At 48.4% G+C, this 24,448-nt stretch overlaps 1 protein-coding gene across 4 annotated transcripts in view; it reads right to left on the bottom strand.

Annotated features, from left to right (window-relative positions):
* Positions 1 to 24,448, bottom strand: part of LOC110485100 (trinucleotide repeat-containing gene 6C protein) — a 70,684-nt gene that overhangs the window by 19,825 nt on the left and 26,411 nt on the right. For 2 of the 4 annotated variants that reach the window (XM_036940490.2, XM_036940492.2), the window contains exons 5-13: positions 14,500 to 17,307; positions 12,667 to 12,876; positions 11,885 to 12,162; positions 11,524 to 11,581; positions 8,057 to 8,202; positions 7,614 to 7,757; positions 6,521 to 6,661; positions 6,226 to 6,345; positions 5,226 to 5,309 (exon numbers count right to left, since the gene is read on the bottom strand). In XM_036940490.2, the coding sequence (XP_036796385.2) occupies positions 5,226 to 5,309; positions 6,226 to 6,345; positions 6,521 to 6,661; positions 7,614 to 7,757; positions 8,057 to 8,202; positions 11,524 to 11,581; positions 11,885 to 12,162; positions 12,667 to 12,876; positions 14,500 to 17,307 (3,989 nt within the window). The remainder of the gene's footprint in view (positions 1 to 5,225; positions 5,310 to 6,225; positions 6,346 to 6,520; positions 6,662 to 7,613; positions 7,758 to 8,056; positions 8,203 to 11,523; positions 11,582 to 11,884; positions 12,163 to 12,666; positions 12,877 to 14,499; positions 17,308 to 24,448) is intronic. The other 2 variants (XM_036940491.2, XM_036940493.2) reach the window with 1 other exon arrangement.

Genomic DNA, 24,448 nt, shown 5'->3' with positions numbered 1-24,448 from the left:
ATAATAGGTACACCGAAAGCAACTGGCAGCAAGAGCGCAGAACTCAGATACGCAGCAGGTAACTTCGACTGTAAACTACATCGCGCACGCCTGTTCCCAAACTTTTGCGGCGATATGGGATCAGAGCACGACAACGTTCCATTTCAAACCGAGGCTTGGTGGTTATCGAGGGGGAGTGTGGGAAATATATTTTTTTAATTGAGAGGAAGTGTCACTGGCAATGGATGTAAAAAAACAAAAACAAACAGACTTAACTGAAAACGAAACATGTCTCCTTGCCTATGTAACAGACATATTTGGGAAACTGAAAGCAATCATGCAGGGCAAATAGGGAAAAAAAGGATACAGATGAGTGACCAAATCAGCGAATCCGTTTGTGATCCTGGATCAGTTGATGGGTCGGTAAGTGAAATGGAACAGCTGACCGAGCTGCGATGTCAAATCAAAGTTTGTTTGTCACGTGCGCTGAATACAATGCTTACTTACAGGCTCTAACCAATAGCACAAAAAAAGGTATTAGGTGAACAATAGGTAGTGCCTTAGGAAAGTATTCGGCCCCCATGAACTTTGCGACCTTTTGCCACAATTCAGGCTTCAAACATAAAGATATAAAACTGTATTTTTTTGTGAAGAATCAACAACAAGTGGGACACAATCATGAAGTGGAACGACATTTATTGGATATTTCAAACTTTTTTAACAAATCAAAAACTGAAAAATTGGGCGTGCAAAATTATTCAGCCCCCTTAAGTTAATACTTTGTAGCGCCACCTTTTGCTGCGATTACAGCTGTAAATCGCTTGGGGTATGTCTCTATCAGTTTTGCACATCGAGAGACTGACATTTGTTCCCATTCCTCCTTGCAAAACAGCTCGAGCTCAGTGAGGTTGGATGGAGAGCATTTGTGAACAGCAGTTTTCAGTTCTTTCCACAGATTCTCGATTGGATTCAGGTCTGGACTTTGACTTGGCCATTCTAACACCTGGATATGTTTATTTTTGAACCATTCCATTGTAGATTTTGCTTTATGTTTTGGATCATTGTCTTGTTGGAAGACAAATCTCCGTCCCAGTCTCAGGTCTTTTGCAGACTCCATCAGGTTTTCTTCCAGAATGGTCCTGTATTTGGCTCCATCCATCTTCCCATCAATTTTAACCATCTTCCCTGTCCCCGCTGAAGAAAAGCAGGCCCAAACCATGATGCTGCCACCACCATGATTGATAGTGGGGATGGTGTTCAGCTGTGTTGCTTTTACGCCAAACATAACGTTTTGCATTGTTGCCAAAAGTTCAATTTTGGTTTCATCTGACCAGAGCACCTTCTTCCACATGTTTGGTGTGTCTCCCAGGTGGCTTGTGGCAAACTTTAAACAACACTTTTTATGGATATCTTTAAGAAATGGCTTTCTTCTTGCCACTCTTCCATAAAGGCCAGATTTGTGCAATATACGACTGATTGTTGTCCTATGGACAGAGTCTCCCACCTCAGCTGTAGATCTCTGCAGTTCATCCAGAGTGATCATGGGCCTCTTGGCTGCATCTCTGATCAGTCTTCTCCTTGTATGAGCTGAAAGTTTAGAGGGACGGCCATGTTTTGGTAGATTTGCAGTGGTCTGATACTCCTTCCATTTCAATATTATCGCTTGCACAGTGCTCCTTGGGATGTTTAAAGCTTGGGAAATCTTTTTGTATCCAAATCCGGCTTTAAACTTCTTCACAACAGTATCTCGGACCTGCCTGGTGTGTTCCTTGTTCTTCATGATGCTCTCTGCGCTTTTAACGGACCTCTGAGACTATCACAGTGCAGGTGCATTTATACGGAGACTTGATTACACACAGGTGGATTGTATTTATCATCATTAGTCATTTAGGTCAACATTGGATCATTCAGAGATCCTCACTGAACTTCTGGAGAGAGTTTGCTGCACTGAAAGTAAAGGGGCTGAATAATTTTGCACGCCCAATTTTTCAGTTTTTGATTTGTTAAAAAAGTTTGAAATATCCAATAAATGTCGTTCCACTTCATGATTGTGTCCCACTTGTTGTTGATTCTTCACAAAAAAATACAGTTTTATATCTTTATGTTTGAAGCCTGAAATGGGGCAAAAGGTTGCAAAGTTCAAGGGGGCCGAATACTTTCGCAAGGCACTGTTGGTAAAGAAATAAAACAACAGTAAAAAGACAGGCTATATACAGTAGCGAAGCTACATACAGACACCGGTTAGTCAGGCTGACTGAGGGAGTATGTACCTGTAGATATGGTTAAAGTGACTATGCATATATGATAAACAGAGAGTAGCAGCAGCGTAAAAAGATGGGTTGGGGGCACACATCCGGGTAGCCATTTGATTACCTATTCAGGAGTCTTATGGCTTGGGGGTAAAAACTGTTGAGAAACCTTTTTGTCATAGACTTGGCACTCTGGTACCGCTTGCCATGCGGCAGTAGAGAGAACAGTCTGTGGCTGGGGTCTTTGACAATTTTTAGGGCCTTCCTCTGACACCACCTGGTGTAGAGGTCCTGGATGGCAGGCAGCTTAGCCCCGGTGATGTACTGGGCCGTACTCACTACCCTCTGTAGTGCTGCTGCTCCAGTTTCAACTACCTGTCCCAGACCTGCTGTTTTCAACTCTAGAGACAGCAGGAGTGGTAGAGATACTCTTAATGATCAGCTATGAAAAGCCAACTGACATTTACTCCTGAGGTGCTGACTTGCTGCACCCTCGACAACTACTGTGATTATTATTATTTGACCATGCTGGTCATTTATGAACATTTGAACATCTTGGCCATGTTCTGTTATAATCTCTACCCGGCACAGCCAGAAGAGGACTGGCCACCCCTCATAGCCTGGTGACCGTTTCTTCCTAGGTTTTGGCCTTTCTGGGGAGTTTTGCCTAGCCACTGTACTTCTACACCTGCATTGCTTGCTGTTTGGGGTTTTAGGCTGGGTTTCTGTACAGCACTTTGACATATCAGCTGATGTACGAAGGGCTATATAAATACATTTGATTTGATTTGTAGTGCCTTGCGGTCAGAGGCTGAGCAATTGCCATACCAGGCAGTAATGCAACCAGTCAGGATGCTGTCGATGTTGCAGCTGTAGAACCTTTTTAGGATCTCAGGACCCATGTCAAATCGTTTTAGTTTCCTGAAGGGGAATAGGCTTTGTCGTGCCCTCTTCACAACTGTCTTGGTGTGTTTGGACCATGATAGTTTGTTGGTGATGTGGACACCAAGGAACCTGAAGCGCTCAACCTGCTCCACTACAGCCCCGTCAATGAGAATGAGGGCGTGCCCGGTCCTCCTTTTCCTGTAGTCCACAACCATCTCCTTAGTCTTGATCACGTAGAGGGATAGGATGTTATTCTGGCACCACACGGCCAGGTCTCTGACTTCCCCCCTATAGGCTGTCTCGTCGTTGTCGGTGATCAGGCCTAACACTGTTGTGTCGTCTGCAAACTTAATGATGGTGTAGGAGTCGTGCCTGGCCATACAGTCGATGTGACCGTATGTTGCAGACAACACATTCACGGGTCACTATTGAGGAGTTCCGGTTCCTGACTCAAAAGGAATACCGTGTCGTCTCCCTCCAAGAATTAAAACTCATTGTACGCCGATTCAGTGCGTTCATCTACATTCAAAACAAATATCGATCCAGGTTGGATGTGACAGGAGAGATGAGGTGCGCACTGTGGACCACACCCCTCGACTTTGAGAAGCGCAGATGCGAAGTGCATCAAGCACACCCATGTCATTATTGGTGGTGACATAATTGATCTCATGTCAGACTCACTTGTAATTGACTCATAGCCCCACATTAAAAGTATGTGATGGTGAGTTGAGAATACAAAACAGAAATACTGTCAGAATGTTTTGCAATTGACTGCCATGGCCCCAATTTTAAAAAGTTAACATTGGCTGTTAATCACATGGTTGGGGTCGCGAGAACTTTCAGATATCAAAATGGGGTCACGTGCCAAAAGGGTTTGGGAATCCCTGCTTTAGTGTCTTCAGATTATTTTACAGAAGTTCTCAATTTGCAAGAAAAAAATGAAGAAGAAAAGGATCCAACCACACAAGCAACCAACTTCTGTAACCACTTCTCCATACATTCTAGAGAAATAGCAAGTTTGAGCAACTGGAGGTGCTTTTGACAAACACATTTCCCCTGACTCACACGCAACTTTAAAATCAGCATATCCGGTCTAGTTCAACACTCATGGTAAACAATACAATTTATAGCACATATCTACGGTATTTATAGATTCTTTAAATCGTCATTTTTAACGTTGTCAATGATCAAAAACTGTGCACGCTGATTATTTTTGCAGATGTTGTAGCTTAGACCCGATTTTGATATTATCTTTGGTGTTTGAGTTGTGCCTGCCGTTGGTTGAGACACCATGCTCTTCAACACAGGGTGGATGTTCTGAAATGGGAATACATTTTAAAATGTCAACTTTCACAACGGTAGCAGGTCCACACATCAGAATGTTGACTTGAATGGGAATATCAGTGGTTTTACATTATACTTTAAGTCTTCCATAGGAAACAGAGATAAATGTCTGTTCTATTATTTGTTTTAATGTTGACATTCAATGGTGGGTGGACCAGCGGCCATCTTTGTCGGAGCAATTGGAAGTAAACATTTCAATTCAAATGTCAATGATATACCAGATAAATTGCACCGGTTTGAAGGGTTATGCCCATTCTGTTTCTAGGATTGAAATGACACACCTTGATTTCAAGAGCATGCTGTCTCAATCGATTGCGAGCACAAAAAAAAAAAAAAAAAAACTCAGATGACGTCAAATCGGGTCTAAGCTACAACACATATGCCCGAAATGCAAAAACAAAAACTAAATTAAAATATATAATCAATCGAGGTTATGAGGTTTTAGATAAACAACGTTAAAGGATGTAATTTTTTTTATACTTGACGTTTTCTCTTGAAATGATAAAATAGTTTGTAAGCTTTTAAATGATATCACGCTCAACGGTTTATCTTTTCCAGTGATGAAGACATGGATGTAGGTAGGGTGGGGTATGCAAAATGGGTCAACTTTGAGCACCTCCATCTTCTCACTTTCTGACCACTTCTACCATGGGCAAATATGTATGGCAAGTTTAGTTCAAAATCAAAAAGTGATTGTAATCAAATGGAACGACCCAGAGGGTCACACAGTGATGAGAAAGTATAGGGGTTGAAACAGGGGCCTCTTACTTGCTGCTCTTGTTGTCTGATGGGGCCCGAGACGTTGCGCTGAGCTTGCATCATCTGCTGCTGGATTTGTAAACGCTGGTACGCCTAGAAACAGAGAGAAAGAAAGACGGAAAGAGTCAATGCAAGAGAGCGAAAGGCAGAGGGAGACGAAGAGAAAGAGAGAAAGGAGAGTCCAAAAGACTCTGGGGTACCCCTGAGGGTGTCCATAAAAAATACAATAACCTGTCTGGTTCAGTTAGAACGAACCCTGTTTCTAATGGAGACAGGCCTATCCTGTCTGGTTCGATGAGTACGAACCCTGTTTCTAATGCAGACAGGCCCATCCTGTCTGGTTCGGTGAGTACGAACCCTGTTTCTAATGCAGACAAGCCCATTCTGTCTGGTTCAGTTAGAACAAACCCTGTTTCTAACGCAAGATAGACCCATCCTGTCTGGTTCGGTGAGTACAAACCCTGTTTCTAATGGACAGGCCCATCCTGTCTGGTTCGGTTAGAACAAACCCTGTTTCTAATGGAGACTGGCCCATCCTGTCTGGTTCGGTGAGTACGAACCCTGTTTCTAATGCAGACAGGCCCATCCTGTCTGGTTCGGTTAGAGCAAACCCTGTTTCTAATGGAGACAGGCCCATCCTGCCTGGTTCTGGGAGTACAAACCCTGTTTCTAATGCAGACAGGCCCATCCGGTCTGGTTCGGTTAGAACAAACCCTGTTTCTAATGCAGACAGGCCCATCCTGCCTGGTTCTGGGTGTACGAACCCTGTTTCTAATGCAGACAGGCCCATTCTGTCTGGTTCGGTGAGTACGAACCCTGTTTCTAATGCAGACAGGCCCATCCTGCCTGGTTCTGGGTGTACGAACCCTGTTTCTAATGCAGACAGGCCCATTCTGTCTGGTTCGGTGAGTACGAACCCTGTTTCTAATGCAGACAGGCCCATTCTGTCTGGTTCGGTGAGTACGAACCTTGTTTCTAATGCAGACAGGGGCCTTTGGCTTGTACTCACCATTTGCAGTTGCTGAAGTTGGTACAACAGGGTCATTTGTTGAGGGTTTATTGGTGAGGTTAAAAGTGCAGGGTTCAGACCAATGTTTTTTGCGGCAAACTGCAAGAGCTGTGCTTGAACCTGGAGGGGAGGACAAGGAGACAGATGAGAGTTGTTCAGAACATCTCAAAATATCTTAAAACAAGAGTAAAGCAGTCATGGAGAGAGCCTGGGGCTGGGGGACAGAAAACGTGGTGTGTGTGTAAACGGAGAGAAACTTGGCTGAGGCATAGTGTGTGTGTGTGTGTGTGTGTACCTGAGGGGTGAGAAACTGAGGCACTTGAGCGCGTAGATTAGGCTGGGAGGAGCCGAGAGGCGGCACTGACGGCTGAGGAGGCGGCTGCTGCATGGCCCGGGATAGTGCTGCTCCACTACTGCCCAACATTCCACTCTGCATCTAGACACCCACACAAACACGAGAGGAAATTACTAAATGTCAATAAGAGTTGACATAGCAATCACTCAATCCACTCATTCCCTCCAGACATTCGATGAATAGGATGTCCCTCACAATACACAACTCTGGCTCACAGTCTCAGAGAAACCACAAATAAAGACAAGCTATTTCTCCACCACTTCCCAAATCATCCAGGATCCATTTGAAAGAAAATAGTTGAAAACCTAAGGTCTACCGCATTGAACCACTGACCAATACTGGAGAAACGGGCACATTTGGAGTGCATTCAGTTGGATTAAATGGTGATTGTGATTAAATGATAGTGCTCTTTAAATGCCTCCAGCAATATGCCAATAAAGGAAAATGGGACTTATGTAAAGAGAATTATGTTCGGTGTCAGACAAGAAGTTGTACTGTTATGACAGAGTTACAGTGCTTTGTTGAGCTTTCAAGGACTCTTATGTTCTATAAAGGACTCGTATTTCTATGGCAGCTCCTTTCTGTAAAGTTGATGATACAAAAACTATGCCATTTCAATGGGCTCCGCAGGCAAGGTTACGGACGTAACGACCCTTGAGAGAGTGGTGGAGAGCTGAATGGAATTCTCAACTACGTTCAAAGTGTTTTCCCTTTAGTGTCGCATATCGAGGCCCCTCTATTCTCCAGCTCCTGGCAATGGGTTCATGAAGTGTGTGTGTGTGAGAGATTGTCATGTAAGCACGTGTGTGTGTGGTTGTGTATGTGCTACTGTATACTTATCTACACTAAATGTGTTTGTGGTTATGTATACATCTATTTGTGTGTGTGTGTGTGTGTGTGTGTGTGTGTCACAGACGGGACCTGAACCAACGTCTTAACCGTTAGCCATAATAGAGCCGAGGGTGACACTAATCGCAGGAAGGGCTACCTCATTACGAGACTGAGGTGCAGCGCATGCGTTCCCCCCCCTTACCTGTCTGTTGTTCAAGTTCTGCATGTTGAGCCCCGGGGAGCCCAGGGCCAGCCCAGGCTGAAGGTTGTTAACCAGGGGGAGCTTCAGGCTGACGGGAGAAGGCAGAAACGGTGAGGGAGGGGCGTCGTCTGACAGACCACCGTCCTGGAGCCAGGGAGGAGGGGAGACGAGATCAGTCAGTCAGTAAATCATTTCAGTTAAATCAATCACTTTTGTTTGTGTATGGCACGCTTTACAAAGGACACTGTCAACTTCTCGTAATCCCAATTGCGGTAATAAGAAAAGGTGGGACTGAAACAAGACCCCTGTATTTTCACCATTCATAGGCACGTGCGTTTGTGGTTTAATCCTTCATCAATGGACATGTCTTTCACTAGCTGTCTTTCTATTGGACATGACGGCTGTCGATTCCTGATACAATGCTAGTGGCATTCATTAAGTACCTTGTCTAGGAATGGGCTGCGGTCCGAGGAGGGGTCTTTGGAGAGGGCCTGAGGACGACAACCCAACGGCTTGTTCATCCCGTTGTTGTAGTCCGACATGCCCATGCCCCGCTTGTCCAGTTCAGTCTTCTTCTCCAACAAAGCGCCTTGGGAGAGAGGTCAGATAAATATGGAATGCGCATACACAGCAACAAGCAGACACACACGTAGATGTGCGCCCACACACAGTCAGACACACACACACACACAGTCACACAGTCAGACACACACACACACAGTCAGACACACACACACACACAGTCAGACACACACACACACACAGTCAGACACACACACACACACAGTCAGTCAGACACACACACACACACAGTCAGTCAGACACACACACACACACAGTCAGTCAGACACACACACAGTCAGACACACACACACAGTCAGACACACACACACAGTCAGACACACACACACAGTCAGACACACACACACAGTCAGACACACACACACAGTCAGACACACACAGTCAGACACACACAGTCAGACACACACAGTCAGACACACACAGTCAGACACACACACACACAGTCAGACACACACACACAGTCAGACACACACAGTCAGACACACACACACAGTCAGACACACAGACACAGTCAGACACACACACACAGTCAGACACACACACACAGTCAGACACACACACACACACAGTCAGACACACACACACAGTCAGACACACACACAGTCAGACACACACACACAGTCAGACAGACACACACAGTCAGACAGACACACACACACAGTCAGACACACACACACACACACACAGTCAGACACACACACACACAGTCAGACACACACACACACAGTCAGACACACACACACACAGTCAGACACACACACACACAGTCAGACACACACACACAGTCAGACACACACACACAGTCAGACACACACACACAGTCAGACACACACACACAGTCAGACACACACACACAGTCAGACACACACAGTCAGACACACAGTCAGACACACAGTCAGACACACAGACACACACACAGTCAGACACACAGACACAGTCAGACACACACACACACAGTCAGACACACACACACACAGTCAGACACACACACACACAGTCAGACACACACACAGTCAGACACACAGTCAGACACACACACAGTCAGACACACAGTCAGACACACACACAGTCAGACACACACACACAGTCAGACACACACAGTCAGACACACACAGTCAGACACACACACACAGTCAGACACACACACACACAGTCAGACACACACACACACACAGTCAGACACACACACACACACACACAGTCAGACACACACAGTCAGACACACACAGTCAGACACACACACAGTCAGACACACACAGTCAGACACACACAGTCAGACACACACAGTCAGACACACAGTCAGACACACAGTCAGACACACAGTCAGACACACAGTCAGACACACAGTCAGACACACAGTCAGACACACACAGTCAGACACACACACACAGTCAGACACACACACACACAGTCAGACACACACACAGTCAGACACACACACAGTCAGACACACACACACAGTCAGACACACACACAGTCAGACACACACACACAGTCAGACACACACACACACAGTCAGACACACACACACACAGTCAGACACACACACACACACAGTCAGACACACACACACACACAGTCAGACACACACACACACACAGTCAGACACACACACACACAGTCAGACACACACACACACACACAGTCAGACACACACACACACACACAGTCAGACACACACACACAGTCAGACACACACACACACAGTCAGACACACACACACACACAGTCAGACACACACACACACAGTCAGACACACACACAGTCAGACACACACACACACACACAGTCAGACACACACACACACACAGTCAGACACAGACACACACACAGTCAGACACAGACACACACACAGTCAGACACACACACAGTCAGACACACACACAGTCAGACACACACAGTCAGACACACACAGTCAGACACACAGTCAGACACACACAGTCAGACACACACACACACAGTCAGACACACACACACACAGTCAGACATACACACACACAGTCAGACACACACACACAGTCAGACACACACACACACAGTCAGACACACACACACAGTCAGACACACACACACACAGCCAGACACACACACACACACAGTCAGACACACACACACACAGTCAGACACACACACACACAGTCAGACACACACACACACAGTCAGACACACACACACACAGTCAGACACACACACACACAGTCAGACACACACACACAGTCAGACACACACACAGTCAGACACACACACACACACACAGTCAGACACAGACACACACACAGTCAGACACACACAGTCAGACACACAGTCAGACACACACAGTCAGACACACACAGTCAGACACACACACACACACAGACACACACACAGTCAGACACACACACACACAGTCAGACACACACACACACAGTCAGACATACACACACAGTCAGACACACACACACACAGTCAGACACACACACACACACAGTCAGACACACACACACAGTCAGACACACACACACACACAGTCAGACACACACACACACAGTCAGACACACACACACACAGTCAGACACACACACACACAGTCAGACACACACACACACAGTCACACACACAGTCAGACACACACACACAGTCAGACACACACACACAGTCAGACACACACACAGTCAGACACACACACAGTCAGACACACACACACACACACACACACAGTCAGACACACACACACAGTCAGACACACACACACACAGTCAGACACACACACACACACAGTCAGACACACACACACACACACACAGACACACACACACACACACACAGTCAGACACACACACACACACAGTCAGACACACACACAGTCAGACACACACACACACAGTCAGACACACACACACACAGTCAGACACACACACACACAGTCAGACACACACACACAGTCAGACATACACACACACAGTCAGACACACACACACACAGTCAGACACACACACACACAGTCAGACACACACACACAGTCAGACATACACACACACAGTCAGACACACACACACACACACACACAGTCAGACACACACACACACACACACACACAGTCAGACACACACACACAGTCAGACACACACACACACACACAGTCAGACACACACACACACACACACACACAGTCAGACACACACACACACACAGTCAGACACACACACACACACAGTCAGACACACACACACACACACACACACACAGTCAGACACACACAGTCAGACAGACACACACACAGTCAGACAGACACACACACAGTCACACACAGTCACACACACACACAGTCACACACACAGGGAAAACCTACTCATGGCATGATCCAGGTTCATGTCGTTGCTCTTCAGAGCCTCCTCGGCAGGATCCCTCTGTAACACAATGGCAACACGAGACACCCAGTCAGTGACAACTTCAACTATACAATACACAGACTACATGCTTGATACATACATTTAAAATGTGTGGATTCTGAAACCATTTCAAATACTTCATATCTGTGCTTGACTGAAATTGCCTGGTTTAAAGGACAAAATAATTATCCCAAAACCTTACAAACCACCCCCCCCCCCCCCCGGCACTCCAGGAGGCTGGAGCAAAAGTAGTTGAAATATATCAAATAGTATTTGAAACCAGGTCTAATTCTGACATTGCAAAACGAATCACATTCATACCGGGAAGCCCATGTCCGTGAGCTGCTTGATGAGACGGTTCATGATCCAGGCTTCGTCTGGCTGGTTGCCAATCTTGCCCTTGGGCGGGCCCTTCTTGGGCGGCTGGCCCCACGAGTTACAGGAGGTGCTGCTCTCCTGGGAGGCGGGGCTGTTCCACATGTCTCCGGCGTCAGCATCCCATTGGCCAGAAGACATGCCCATCTCCTCCTCCCTCCCGCCTCCCCAGCCGTCTTGCATAGATTTGGGGGCTGGAAGAGGAGCAGTGCAGGGTAAATGTCCTGGATATGAATTCCAAGTAAAAGTGATTTAGTAAGTGCCTTGTTGTAATATAGCTGGTTCATTGAAATCTGACTGTAGTGCCCAAACAGTAGTATCAAGCTAACCTTAGTATCTGTGTTTCTGCTGTACCAGTATACTGCAGTCGAGTCTAACCTTAGCACGTAGACAAGCAAGCATTTCACTGTACCATGTGACTAATACACTTTGATTTGACTTTTGAATGCTTGCAAAGATCAAGGGCAACCCCTTTGCGTGCAATTGGAATGCAACCACTTGGTGCCAGTATTGTCACACAAGTCCCTCCTTTTCTTGTCTGCCTTCTAGTATAAAAATTCATGCAATAGCAGAAATAGCAGTGACACCGTGTTCTTCAAGACATCTAGAAAAGAAAATCTTTAACAGAAGCTTTCAGGTGCTTACAAACACAATAGAGTATGTGTTTATTTACTGATGAGTAAGTGAGTGTTGACCATGTTCGTACACCAACGGCGTGTGGTCCTAACCTGGCTTGCAGGGTGCAGGTCCAGAGGGTCCGTTGTTGCCCCTCCTGTAGGGTCCATTGGGCTCGTGCCCCCCATCGCCCCAGCCTCCAGGAACACCGGGGGGTTTGCCCCAGGCAGAGGTGCCGTTGTCCACTGCAGGAGAGGGGCCAGCGGGTTCCCCCCATGCCAGCTCTGGCTTGGGCTGCTGGACACTGGGCAGCTCCCCCCAGCCTGGGAGAAGAGAGGGAAGGACATATTTATAAATGTATGCTTTAAAGTGATGTGTGCGTCACTTTATTGCAAGTATATTCACTTACAAGACCAGCAAACAGTGATCAGACATATTGTTAGCAGTTGCAGTCTGGCAGTCTAGTTTTACTGCCAGCCAACTGGTTCCATTACTGATGAAAATGGAACCATAAAACTACTGAGGAACAGTGTGTGCTAGCTTCCATTCATTCACTTGCACTACACCCCGTTCTACTCTCAATCCTCAGGCTTTTCCTCCTTGTAAAACAGTGAGCCAAGTTGTTACATGTTAATCAGGGGCAGTATGGCTGTGTACCAAATGCACCCTATTCCCTATATAGTGCATTACTTTTGACCAAGGCCCTTTGGGCTCGGGCCAAAAGTAGTGCACTATATAGGGAATAGGGTGCCATTTTGGACGTAAGCATAGGTTGATGCGGTGCCATGATGCTGCTATATATAGTCAGAGGGCTTTCAGCCTACGACAGAAGAGTCCGGCCAAGAGAGAGGGCGAGAGGCAGAGGAGGACGGCCGTGACTGTTTAACTCCTGGCCCAGCTCCCAGACCCTCTTGTCTGAGCTGGCTGAGTCCACCGAGGAGCACTGTGAGCAGGCAGACCAGAGCAGTGTGTGCCAAGCCTGGCTGATCAGTCTCTGGTTACTGGGGTTGTACACAGAGATAAACAGCAGGGGGCACTGGTCTCACTCTCATCCATAACCTTTCAGCGAGAACAGTGCCACAGTCAGCTTTCACTGAAGCGTTTGTCTTTGCAGTGGGGTGCCTTGAAAAGCTATGGCACTGTGCATGCTCTAGAATGCTGAGCGCTTAGTGCTTTTTAAGGTCGGTTCGGTTTCTACACATTTTCAATTCCAATAATTTAACTTTAAATGCACTATGCATTATGTGGGTTGAATGCTGCAACATAGAATAAAACAATTAATACAAGTCCCATGATGGTAGTGACTGCCCATTAACTGCTTATGAACCTTCATTCACATTACTTTACTCAAATATATCACTTTAATTCCAAGTGATCATCTCATCTCTATAGAGCTGCTGTCTATACTGTCTGACAAGTAGTTGTTCTTCAAAGTAAATAAAGGTATACTATAATGACTGCTGAATAGCAGCTATCAATCACTTAGATCACACAGGTAGAGAGACCTTGCTATGCAACTCTCTCGATCACTCATTCTTCAGTCTCTTATGTAGCAGGCGTAAAAGAAACAGACAGGACAAGTAGGCACATAATGGATTATGGTCATTGTAGGTAATTACCAAACTCCCTAACGGGTGTCATCCGTTTGATATCTAAAGAAACTGTGCAATGTGCACATTGAGCTCACAGAAAACCCCAAACAAAATGGAATTTAAACAATTGAACCATGTCGCTCAAATGGTTGTTTAAAAAAAATGATGAATCGCACCAATATTCAATGACAAAATATATACTTGAACGTTGGATATTTCCTCAGACATAAGTCTGTCACTTGCAGTCTTTCCAGTATAGGTTAATCACAGGGCTAATACCACAATACATTACAGAGGTGCATGATAACCAGTTTTACAGACATTTCAGAAAAGTGAGTGGGGTCAGTTTCTTACCTGGGTTGGCCATAGGTGGTCTGCCCTGGGGTCCACTGCCCTGGTGCGGGGCGGCGGTGTTGGGGGATCCATTGTTGTTGCCGTGGTGCTGGCTGTGTGGCGGGGGCTGTCCATGGTGCGGGTGGTGGTGGTTCATGTGGTGGTGATTGTTGTTGCTAGGGGGGACGGAGGAGTGGTTGTGGCTGTTGTTGACGGCCATGCTTCCGTTGCTCTTGCTGGTCGGTGGCTGGGTGGGGGCGTTGCCTTGGTTACCGTTACCTCCAGTGGGGTTGTTGCGGTCCCACATATTCACGGTCTTGTTGTAGGCGCTGGGGTCTCCCCATGTGGACGTTCCGTCATCGATCTCCATCTTGCGGCGGATGGAGGGAGGAGAGGGTTCCTCCCAGCCGGTGGGCTCCATCGCTGGGTCGGGTTTGGCTCCAGAGCTCCCCGGGCCCCAGCCGGGGTTGGAACTCTGCCTTACAGATGCAGGGCCGCCCCAGGACCCCATGCTGCCTCCTCCTGTTCCAACACCTCCACTATTTCCGTTGGTGCTTTCCTGGGGCTTGGAGCCCCATCCTGGTGCTGGGCCGTTGGTGCTTTCCTGGGGCTTGGAGCCCCATCCTGGTGCTGGGCCGTTGGTGCTTTCCTGGGGCTTGGAGCCCCATCCTGGTGCTGGGCCGTTGGGGCTTTCCTGGGGCTTGGAGCCCCATCCTGGTGCTGGGCCGTTGGGGCTTTCCTGGGGCTTGGAGCCCCATCCTTGTGCTGGGCCGTTGGGGCTTTCCTGGGGCTTGGAGCCCCATCCTGGTGCCAGGTTGTTGGGGCTTTCCTGGGGCTTGGAGCCCCATCCTGGTGCTGGGCTGTTGGGATGCTGGGTCTCCACCCAGCCACCACCTCCAACAGCAGGGGCAGGCTTTGACGCCCAGCCGCCCCCATTTCCTCCACCTCCTCTCGGGCTGTCCTTCCACCCTCCTCCTCCTCCTCGTCCATTTCCTCCTTCTCCTTCCCACATGTGGCTGGAGGATCCATTCTTCTTCACCTCGGCCGGTTCTCTCCACTCTCCTCCATTGGAGCCGTTGGAGCCATTGGAGCCACGGCTGCCACTTCCGTGGCCGGAGCCCCAGCCGTGTGAGGACTTGGGACCCTCTCCCCAGCTCTGGGACTGGTTCTGCTGGGTCTTGGTTGGCCCGTCGTCCCAGGTAGGGGAGGACTTCCCCTCAGGGACGCCCCAGGATTGAACTCCACTCTTGGGGACATTGTTTGTGGTGTTGTGGCCTTGGGCCATGGGCTCCCCCCAACCACTGACGGAACCGTTGGGGGCCTTGTTGACAGGCTGCTCCCCCCAGCCTGAGCGTGGAGGGCCTCCCCAGCCTGATGGGCCCTCGCTCTTGCCTCCGGAGCCCCCTGAGCCTGGCCTCTGAGATGGTCCCAGGTTGGGGTTGGCTCCCCCGTTCCGGGGGTCCGGTGGGGATCCGGAAGAGGGGCTGCTGGAGCCCTTCCAAGTGTCCCCTCCAGCACCTCCCCTCATCTCGCTGGTTTTCCTCTCGTTGGCGGCGCGCTGCTCCTCCATCTCCCAGGAGGTGTGCTGGCGGACGGGCGTCTGGCCCCAGCCTGTGTTGCAGAGCACCCGGGGGTCCAGGTCCTGCCGAGGCAGGGGAGGGGGGCCTCCATCCTCGCTGCCGGTCCTGTCCCTGCGGTGGGAGCGCCCCTCGCTGCCGCCGCTTCCGCTACCCTCACTAGTCGGGGCCGGGGTTGGCTGGCCCCAGGAGCTTACCTGCTGGTCCTGGGCTGGGCCATCTGAGGAATCCCAGCCTCCTTTGGCCTCGCCTCCACCGCTGGAGGGCTTCCCCCAGTCTCCTCCCCAGCCTCCTTCTCCACCGCCACTCCCGCCTCCTCCGCTGCCAGAGTGGCCCCAGCCGGACATGCCTCCGGAGGGTGTCGAGTCCCAGCCTGAGTTTTTGGAGTCAGCGGAAGTCTTGGTGTCTCCGTTGCCCCAGACGGAGCTCCCTGCGTCTCCGTTGAGCTGGGAGGACTCAGTAGGGGACTGGCCTCCCCAGCCGGGCAGGCCGTGGATGGGGCTGAGTGGCTGCTTAGTGTGGTGGCTGTTTTGTCCGTCAGTGTGAAGGTTGGGATGTTCCATGCTGCTGAAAGACACATTCTTATTGGAGGACGGGGCATCAGGGCTCATCATGCCTCCCCAGGTGCTGCTGCTGTTGTTCTCTTCCCCTCCCAGGCTACTGTTGCCCAGGCTGCTGTTGGGAGGAAGTGAGGCGGCGTTGGGGCCACCTCCAGCCCCCTCTTGCCCCAGCACGGGCCAGGCCGAGGGGTTGGCGTTGGGGTTCAGGTTCAGGCTAAAACTGGGCTGGGAGTTCCAGCCGGGTGCTCCTCCACTCCGACCCATGTTGGGCCCTAGGCCGTCGGGTTTGGCTCCCTCAGTGGGGCCCATGGTGATGGGGCCTGATCCGGAGCCCCAGCCCCTGCTGCCGATGGCTCCAACTCCCTGGCCACCGCCAGGCTGCATCATGTTAGTGACGTTAGCTTTGAGAGAGGGGTAGTGGGCCTGCTGGCTAGTAGCCCCCGCGGCTATGCTCATGTTGCTGCTGGTCTCTGGGTTCGTACAGTCAGCGGCTGTGGCACATTCTGAAGGATTCGCTGGTCGGCTGTCGCTGCTGCGACTGATGGAGGGCCAGGCCTCGGTGTCGCTCCCGTCAATGATCACTTGATCCCAGCTACTACTGGTGGTGCTGCTGCTGCGGTCAGTGGCTGGTGGTAAGGCTCCCCAGTGGGGATTCTCATACTGGGCACCAGGACCACTCTGGAAGGGCAGGTCTGGAGGAGAAAAAGAGAAAGATATATATGTGAGTGAGTGAGAATACCATGTAATAAACTCCCTCAGCTCCTAGAAGAAGTCATTGTACTGTCTCCCCTTGGTTGGTTAAACTGTTACCATCCGACATGGCAGCAGTCAGAGGAGAGCGACGGTCACGCTCTCCTGGTCTGTTCTCCAGTCAGATGCCTGTCATAATCAGAATGTACAGCAGACCGTGCCCCATATCCTATTAGCTATGGCAAATCCATATATTCCTGCTTTGGGGCAGTCAGATGTGGAGTGGCTGGGTGAGCGGTAGGAGCCCTCCCTCTCCTACTTTCACTCCCCCTAACCGTCCTACTCTCCCTCTATGTGAGTGGGTGAAATGGAACCCTCTCCCTTTCCTCCCACCTGCTCTCGCCGTCTCCTCCCAAACTGAGAGGCCCATCAGTCTTCCCTAGCTGTGGCTGTGAAGGGAAGCCCAAGTGGAAAGCTGCTCACTTATTGGAATGAAACCAAGATGGCTCCCTCCTCCATCACTCCCTACGCTCCAGCAGGTCCCCACAAAGCACTAGACCCAGCGACACTGATACTGTGGAGACTGCAGAGTAGAGGTCGACCGATTAATTAGGGACGATTTCAAGTTTTCATAACAATCGGAAATCGGTATTTTTGGGCACCGATTTGGCAATTTTTTTTTTTTTTTTTACACCTTGATTTAAATCTTTATTTAACTAGGCAAGTCAGTTAAGAACATATTCTTATTTTCAATGACGGCCTAGGAATGGTGGGTTAACTGCCTCGTTCAGGGGCAGAATTACACATTTTCACCTTGTCAGCTCAGGAGATCCAATCTTGCAACCTTACAGTTAACTAGTCCAACGCTATAACGACCTGCCTCTTTCTCGTTGCACCCCACAAGGCCTGTTACGCAAATGCTGTAAGCTAAGTTAAGTTGCTAGCTGGCATTAAACTTCTTATAAAAACAATCAATCATAATCACTAGTTAACTACACATGGTTGATGATATTACTAGATATTATCTAGCATGTCCTGCGTTGCATATAATCTGACTGAGCATACAAGCATACAAGTATCTGACTGAGCGGTGGTTGGCAGAAGCAGGCGTGTAAACATTCTTTCAAACAGCCCTTTCGTGCGTTTTGCCAGCAGCTCATCATTGTGCATCAAGCATTGCGCTGTTTATGACTTCAAGCCCATCAACTCCCGAGATGAGGCTGGTGTAACCGAAGTGAAATGGCTATCTAGTTAGCGCGCGCTAATAGCGTTTCAAACGTCACTCGCTCTGAACCTTGGAGTGGTTGTTCCCCTTGCTCTGCATGGGTAACGCTGCTTCGATGGTGGCTGTTGTCATTGTGTTCCTGGTTCGAGCCCAGGTAGAGGTGAGGAGAGGGACGGAAGCTATACTGTTACACTCTGCATTACTCTGCTTTCTTCAATTGTATCTTTCAAATGCTTATTTTAATATATTTCTTCATACTAAGAGCAGGAGAAAAACAAGATAAGTCTAGCCCACACTGTGTAACATCGCCTCAGCCTACAGACAAACACTCATTAACACCGATGAGAAAAACAAGTCCCGGTAACAACTAATAATAGGCAGGTAATCAATGGCCTTATTAATGCTGCTGGAGAGAAGAGAGGAGGTATTGATCCACCAACCACCATGCAAAGCCAACCACTAAACTGGTCTTATCTACAGAGAGGACCTAAGAACACGGTTGTTCCCACTCGTCTTCATGACTTTAGAGCGGGGTCGGGGCCAATTGCATTTCAATCCGAGTCAATTCAGACTGAATAGAAATGAGATTGACCTCAACCCTGCTTACGTTATGAAACTGCACATTGTTGAAGGCTGTATTCTTATAATATACGTGTTTTTGCAATTCACAAATCCAATAAGCTCATCAATTGTTATATAAAAAATAAATGGTATCCCATTGCTAGCTATATTATCTATGAAACAAAAGCATTTACAATGTCAAAGTCGTCTTAGACATATAGAAAACGTATAGCCTCCGGCTTTCCTTAGACAGTGTGAAACAGTGGGGTGGGTCATATTTGGTCATCACCCCGTTTCAAATGGAGATTCTTACCTTCTCTATTAGCTCGCTATTGGAGTCCACTGGATTCTATCAGACCGTTTCGTGATTTGCATGATTGCCTGGAGTTTATCCATCACAGATAAAGCTATGGTCAAAACAATCCTGTCAAATAGTGGGTGGGGGACTAGCTTCCGTTTGAGACACACACTGACTGACAGATGTGTGGTTAGGCTTAAGATACAGCGCAACGCACCTCTGAGTCCCTCCAAATGCAATTTTCCCCTCAACATACTTATCTCCTCTTCTCAGACTGCCTTATCACACAGGGTCGTCAGTGTGTGTAGAAAGGAACACACACACACACACAGTCTGCAATCAGCTCTACACTTCCTAGAAAGTGTAACCAGAGGTACCACAAAATTCCCATCTCAAATCCTAACTTCAACAATGTTGAAAAAGATTTCCCATTAAAAGTTTCTCCTACTACATTTGAGGAAAAAAAAACAAGTGCGCCGACTGTTAGGTTCCGCCCCTCGCACTGCCGGCTGTTAGGTTCCGCCCCTCGCACTGCCGGCTGTTAGGTTCCGCCCCTCGCACTGCCGGCTGTTAGGTTCCGCCCCTCGCACTGCCGGCTGTTAGGTTCCGCCCCTCGCACTGCCGGCTGTTAGGTTCCGCCCCTCGCACTGCCGGCTGTTAGGTTCCGCCCCTCGCACTGCCGGCTGTTAGGTTCCGCCCCTCGCACTGCCGGCTGTTAGGTTCCGCCCTCCCTCCTTCAAAACTGTACAAATAGAAAATAACATCTGGGGCATCTAGGGTCAAGCTGAGCTGCACGTCCAAGACACATCCCACAAAGCAGTGACAGACCAGCCATGTAACAAAAGAGTGCATTAGGCTGAGTGATCCTTATGTAAGCACACCATGGATCCTTATGTAAGCAACCTACATGCTCTGTTCAAAAGTAGTGCACTATAAAAAGGGAATAGGGTGCCATTTGGGACAACTTTTCTATGGCTTTGTTCACTTAGGAATACATATATCCATACCACATTGATCATAACTCTCCATTGATTTAAATAGTCCCGGTAAGTAACATCTTAAACCCACAACTGAACCACAACCTCTTCCTCATGGCCTTCGAGAACAAACACATCAAAGTCAGTACACAACATCTTATGTCAGTGGCCAGCGCCCACAACAACCAATGAGGTTTTGCATGACGTGCATATTTTAGGAGTCGTTCCAACAGAGAGCCCTGTGTGGGTGTGTGAGAGATTCAGTGTCTTTGGCAGGATTTTGCTTTAGTAGGTTTGGCACTGTTTCAACGCCATTGTTTTGGTGCCGTACACCTGCCTGCCTTTCAGTCAAATCGCAAAGATAGCTAACCGCTAACCTAACATACAAAAGCTCATTGTTTCGCTGACGCTAACACCCACAATGTCAATCCATGTACCTGCAAGGCTGCTAGGTGTGTGTGTGTTTGTGTATACATACATACATACATACATACATACATACATATACACTGCTCAAAAAAAATAAAGGGAACACTAAAATAACACATCCTAGATCTGAATGAAATAAATATTCTTATTAAATACTTTTTTCTTTACATAGTTGAATGTGCTGACAACAAAATCACACAAAAATAATCAATGGAAATCAAATTTATCAACCCATGGATGTCTGGATTTGGAGTCACACTCAAAATTAAAGTGGGAAACCACACTACAGGCTGATCCAACTGATGTAATGTCCTTAAAACAAGTCAAAATTAGGTTAAGTAGTGTGTGTGGCATCCACGTGCCTGTATGACCTCCCTACAACGCCTGGACATGCTTCTGATGAGGTGGTGGATGGTCTCCTGAGGGATCTCAGGGTGGTGGATGGAGCGAGACATGATGTCCCAGATGTGCTCAATTGGATTCAGGTCCGGGGAACGGGCGGGCCAGTCCATAGCATCAATGCCTTCCTCTTGCAGGAACTGCTGACACACTCCAGCCACATGAGGTCTAGCATTGTCTTGCATTAGGAGGAACCCAGGGCCAACCGCACCAGCATATGGTCTCACAAGTGGTCTGAGGATCTCATCTCGGTACCTAATTGCAGCCAGGCTACCTCTGGCAAGCACATGGGGGGCTGTGCGGCCCCCCAAAGAAATTCCACCCCACACCATGACTGACCCACCGCCAAACCGGTCATGCTGGAGGATGTTGCAGGCAGCAGAACGTTCTCCACGGCATCTCCAGACTCTGTCACGTCTGTCACATGTGCTCAGTGTGAACCTGCTTTCATCTGTGAAGAGCACAGGGCGCCAGTGGCGAATTTGCCAATCTTGGTGTTCTCTGGCAAATGCCAAACGTCCTGCACGGTGTTGGGCTGTAAGCACAACCCCCACCTGTGGACGTCGGGCCCTCATACCACCCTTATGGAGTTTGTTTCTGACCGTTTGAGCAGACACATGCACATTTGTGGCCTGTTGGAGGTCATTTAGCAGGGCTCTGGCAGTGCTCCTCCTGCTCCTCCTTGCACAAATACGTAGGTAGCGGTCCTGCTGCTGGGTTGTTGCCCTCCTACGGCCTCCTCCACGTCTCCTGATGTACTGGCCTGTCTCCTGGTAGCGCCTCCATGCTCTGGACACTACGCTGACAGACACAGCAAACCTTCTTGCCACAGTTGGCATTGATGTGCCATCCTGGATGAGCTGCACTACCTGAGCCACTTGTGTGGGTTGTAGACTCCGTCTCATGCTACCACTAGAGTGAAAGCACCGCCAGCATTCAAAAGTGACCAAAACATCAGCCAGGAAGCATAGGAACTGAGAAGTGGTCTGTGGTCATCACCCGCAGAACCACTCCTTTATTGGGGGTGTCTTGCTAATTGCCTATAATTTCCACCTGTTGTCTATCCCATTTGGACAACAGCATGTGACATTTATTGTCAATCAGTGTTGCTTCAATCAGTGGACAGTTTGATTTCACAGAAGTGTGATTGACTTGGAGTTACATTGTGTTTAAGTGTTCCCTTTATTTTTTTGAGCAGTATCTAACGCACACAAGCGTCGCTCCCCCTCTCCGTCTGTCTTCAAGCCCGCCGAGCAGCAAGGAACGCCATTTTATCGGGCAGACCTGAAACTCAGCCAAAAGTTCAGAGGCTGCTGCCTGCAGCAAGAACACCTCGCTCTGCCTTCTGCTTTCTCCCTTTCATTTATCCCCCCCCCCCCCCACCCCCTCGCACATTTTCTCTGAAGGGGCATAATAGGTTGCATGATAAATCAATCATATACTACACAGAAAAGCGTGCAGCTCAGCCCTATTTTTTTCTTCCGTCACGGATACTACCACTCCACGAGCGAAACAAAATAACCGCGGAGTAGAGAGAGAAGAAGAGATAAGAGCTGATGGCAGCTGTAAAGAAGGGGGTCAGGGGTAGAGTGGAAAAATACCTGAAGAGAGGTGGTGCTGCTGCAACACCATGCTGTGAGGCGCTACAGCCATCGCCATCCTCCATTCAATATGTCTGCTACTGTTCGCTGCAAAGCATCGCAACTGCTTCCTTGACATGATGCCAAGAAATTGAGGCTGGCTGGCTGCGTAATGTGAATGTCTACTCAACCTTGCCCACTCTTTTCCTTACAACTCTGTACAACCTTATTTCTGGTAGGCATTCCAATAGATTAGTGAGAAATCTTCCTGCGTCGGGGAAAAAGGTGTGCGTCTGTGTGCGAGAGAAACGGGGGACAAAACCAAAGCTAAGGCAACAAGGGAAAAAAAGGGGACAATTCTATTCCGTCTCTGTTCAGCCGTCAGTAATGTCTAGCTGCTTCCATTCTGGTCCCAATTAGGAGGGCAGTGGGTAACGATGGTGCTCGCTGAATGAATAGCGGCGACAGAAATAAAAACAATACGGCTTCTGTTCTTTGGCTCTGATGCAGCTCCCTGGTACCAAAGATGCAGTGCTGTGACAGCACGCACACACACATCTACAAAATCACTTCATATAGCAGCTCAGATTCCTATCATAGAGCACTAGCCTACTACTCAGAATAAGACAAGGCGACAGTGATGCTAGCCCTGCCGGGGAAACAACTACCAGGAGATCAGGCTGCTGCTGATAATGAGGAGCCTACTAGCAGGCAGCCAAAAGTTAGACACGGCCTTTCTCTCCCTATGAAAGCCAGGGTGACGGGGAGAAGGGGGGAGGGGTTGACAGTGGCAAAGGGAGAGACACAGAGAGACGGCATGTATGAAGAAAAATAAAGACATGGTGCACCAAAAAGGATTAAGTGCCTGTAATCAACATCTTGGGCAATAGCGTAGCCTTGGAGCTAGCTGTGAAATGCAGCCAGGAGCCACACGAATGGGACCGAACCGGATGCCATTATTCTCCCATTCATTCAACACTGCCAATTCACCACATTATCTCTAGCCAAACCTCACCGTGACGCACCACAAGCATTAAACGCACCATTTAATCCCCTTTGTCCTCAAAATAGACCCTCTTTCCCCTTTCAGGAACTTCTGAGTTCCGGTCTCCAGGATCAAAAGATTCTGGTTTGTTTTCCAGAAATGGAGAGACACAGAGAGAAAAAAAAGAGAGAGAAAAGGAGTGAGAGTGGGCACAGGAGGGTTTAAAACCGGAGGGGTAGTTTCCTCTTGGTTCCCTGGCAGAGTCTGTGCTAATGAGGCCACTAGGGGCTGGAGGAAAGAGAAAGAAAGAAAGAAAGAAAGAAAGAGAGAGAAAAAGAGAGAGAAAGAGGAGAGAGACTGGCATTCTCTCTAGCCTAGTCTGGCCAACTCCATTGACTAGTGGAATCAGTGTCATGCATATGGTGCTGTGAAAAGGTATTTGCCCCCTTCCTGATTTCTTTGCACATTTGTCACACTTAAATGTTTCAGGTCAAACTAATTTAAATATTACACAAAGATAACCCAAGTAAACACAAATTGCAGTTTAAGTGATGATTTTATTTATTAAGGTAAAAAAGGCTATCCGAACCTTCATGGCCCTGTGTGACAAAGTAATTGCCCCCTAAACATAATAACTGGTTGTGCCACCCTCGGCAACTGCAATCAAGCGTTTGCGATAACTGGCAATG

The sequence above is a fragment of the Oncorhynchus mykiss genome, chromosome 13 (genome assembly GCF_057628025.1).
Source record: "Oncorhynchus mykiss isolate SJ-2025 chromosome 13, ASM5762802v1, whole genome shotgun sequence".
NCBI classification, from domain to species: domain Eukaryota; kingdom Metazoa; phylum Chordata; class Actinopteri; order Salmoniformes; family Salmonidae; genus Oncorhynchus; species Oncorhynchus mykiss.
This window is presented reverse-complemented; position numbering and strand designations above follow the sequence as displayed.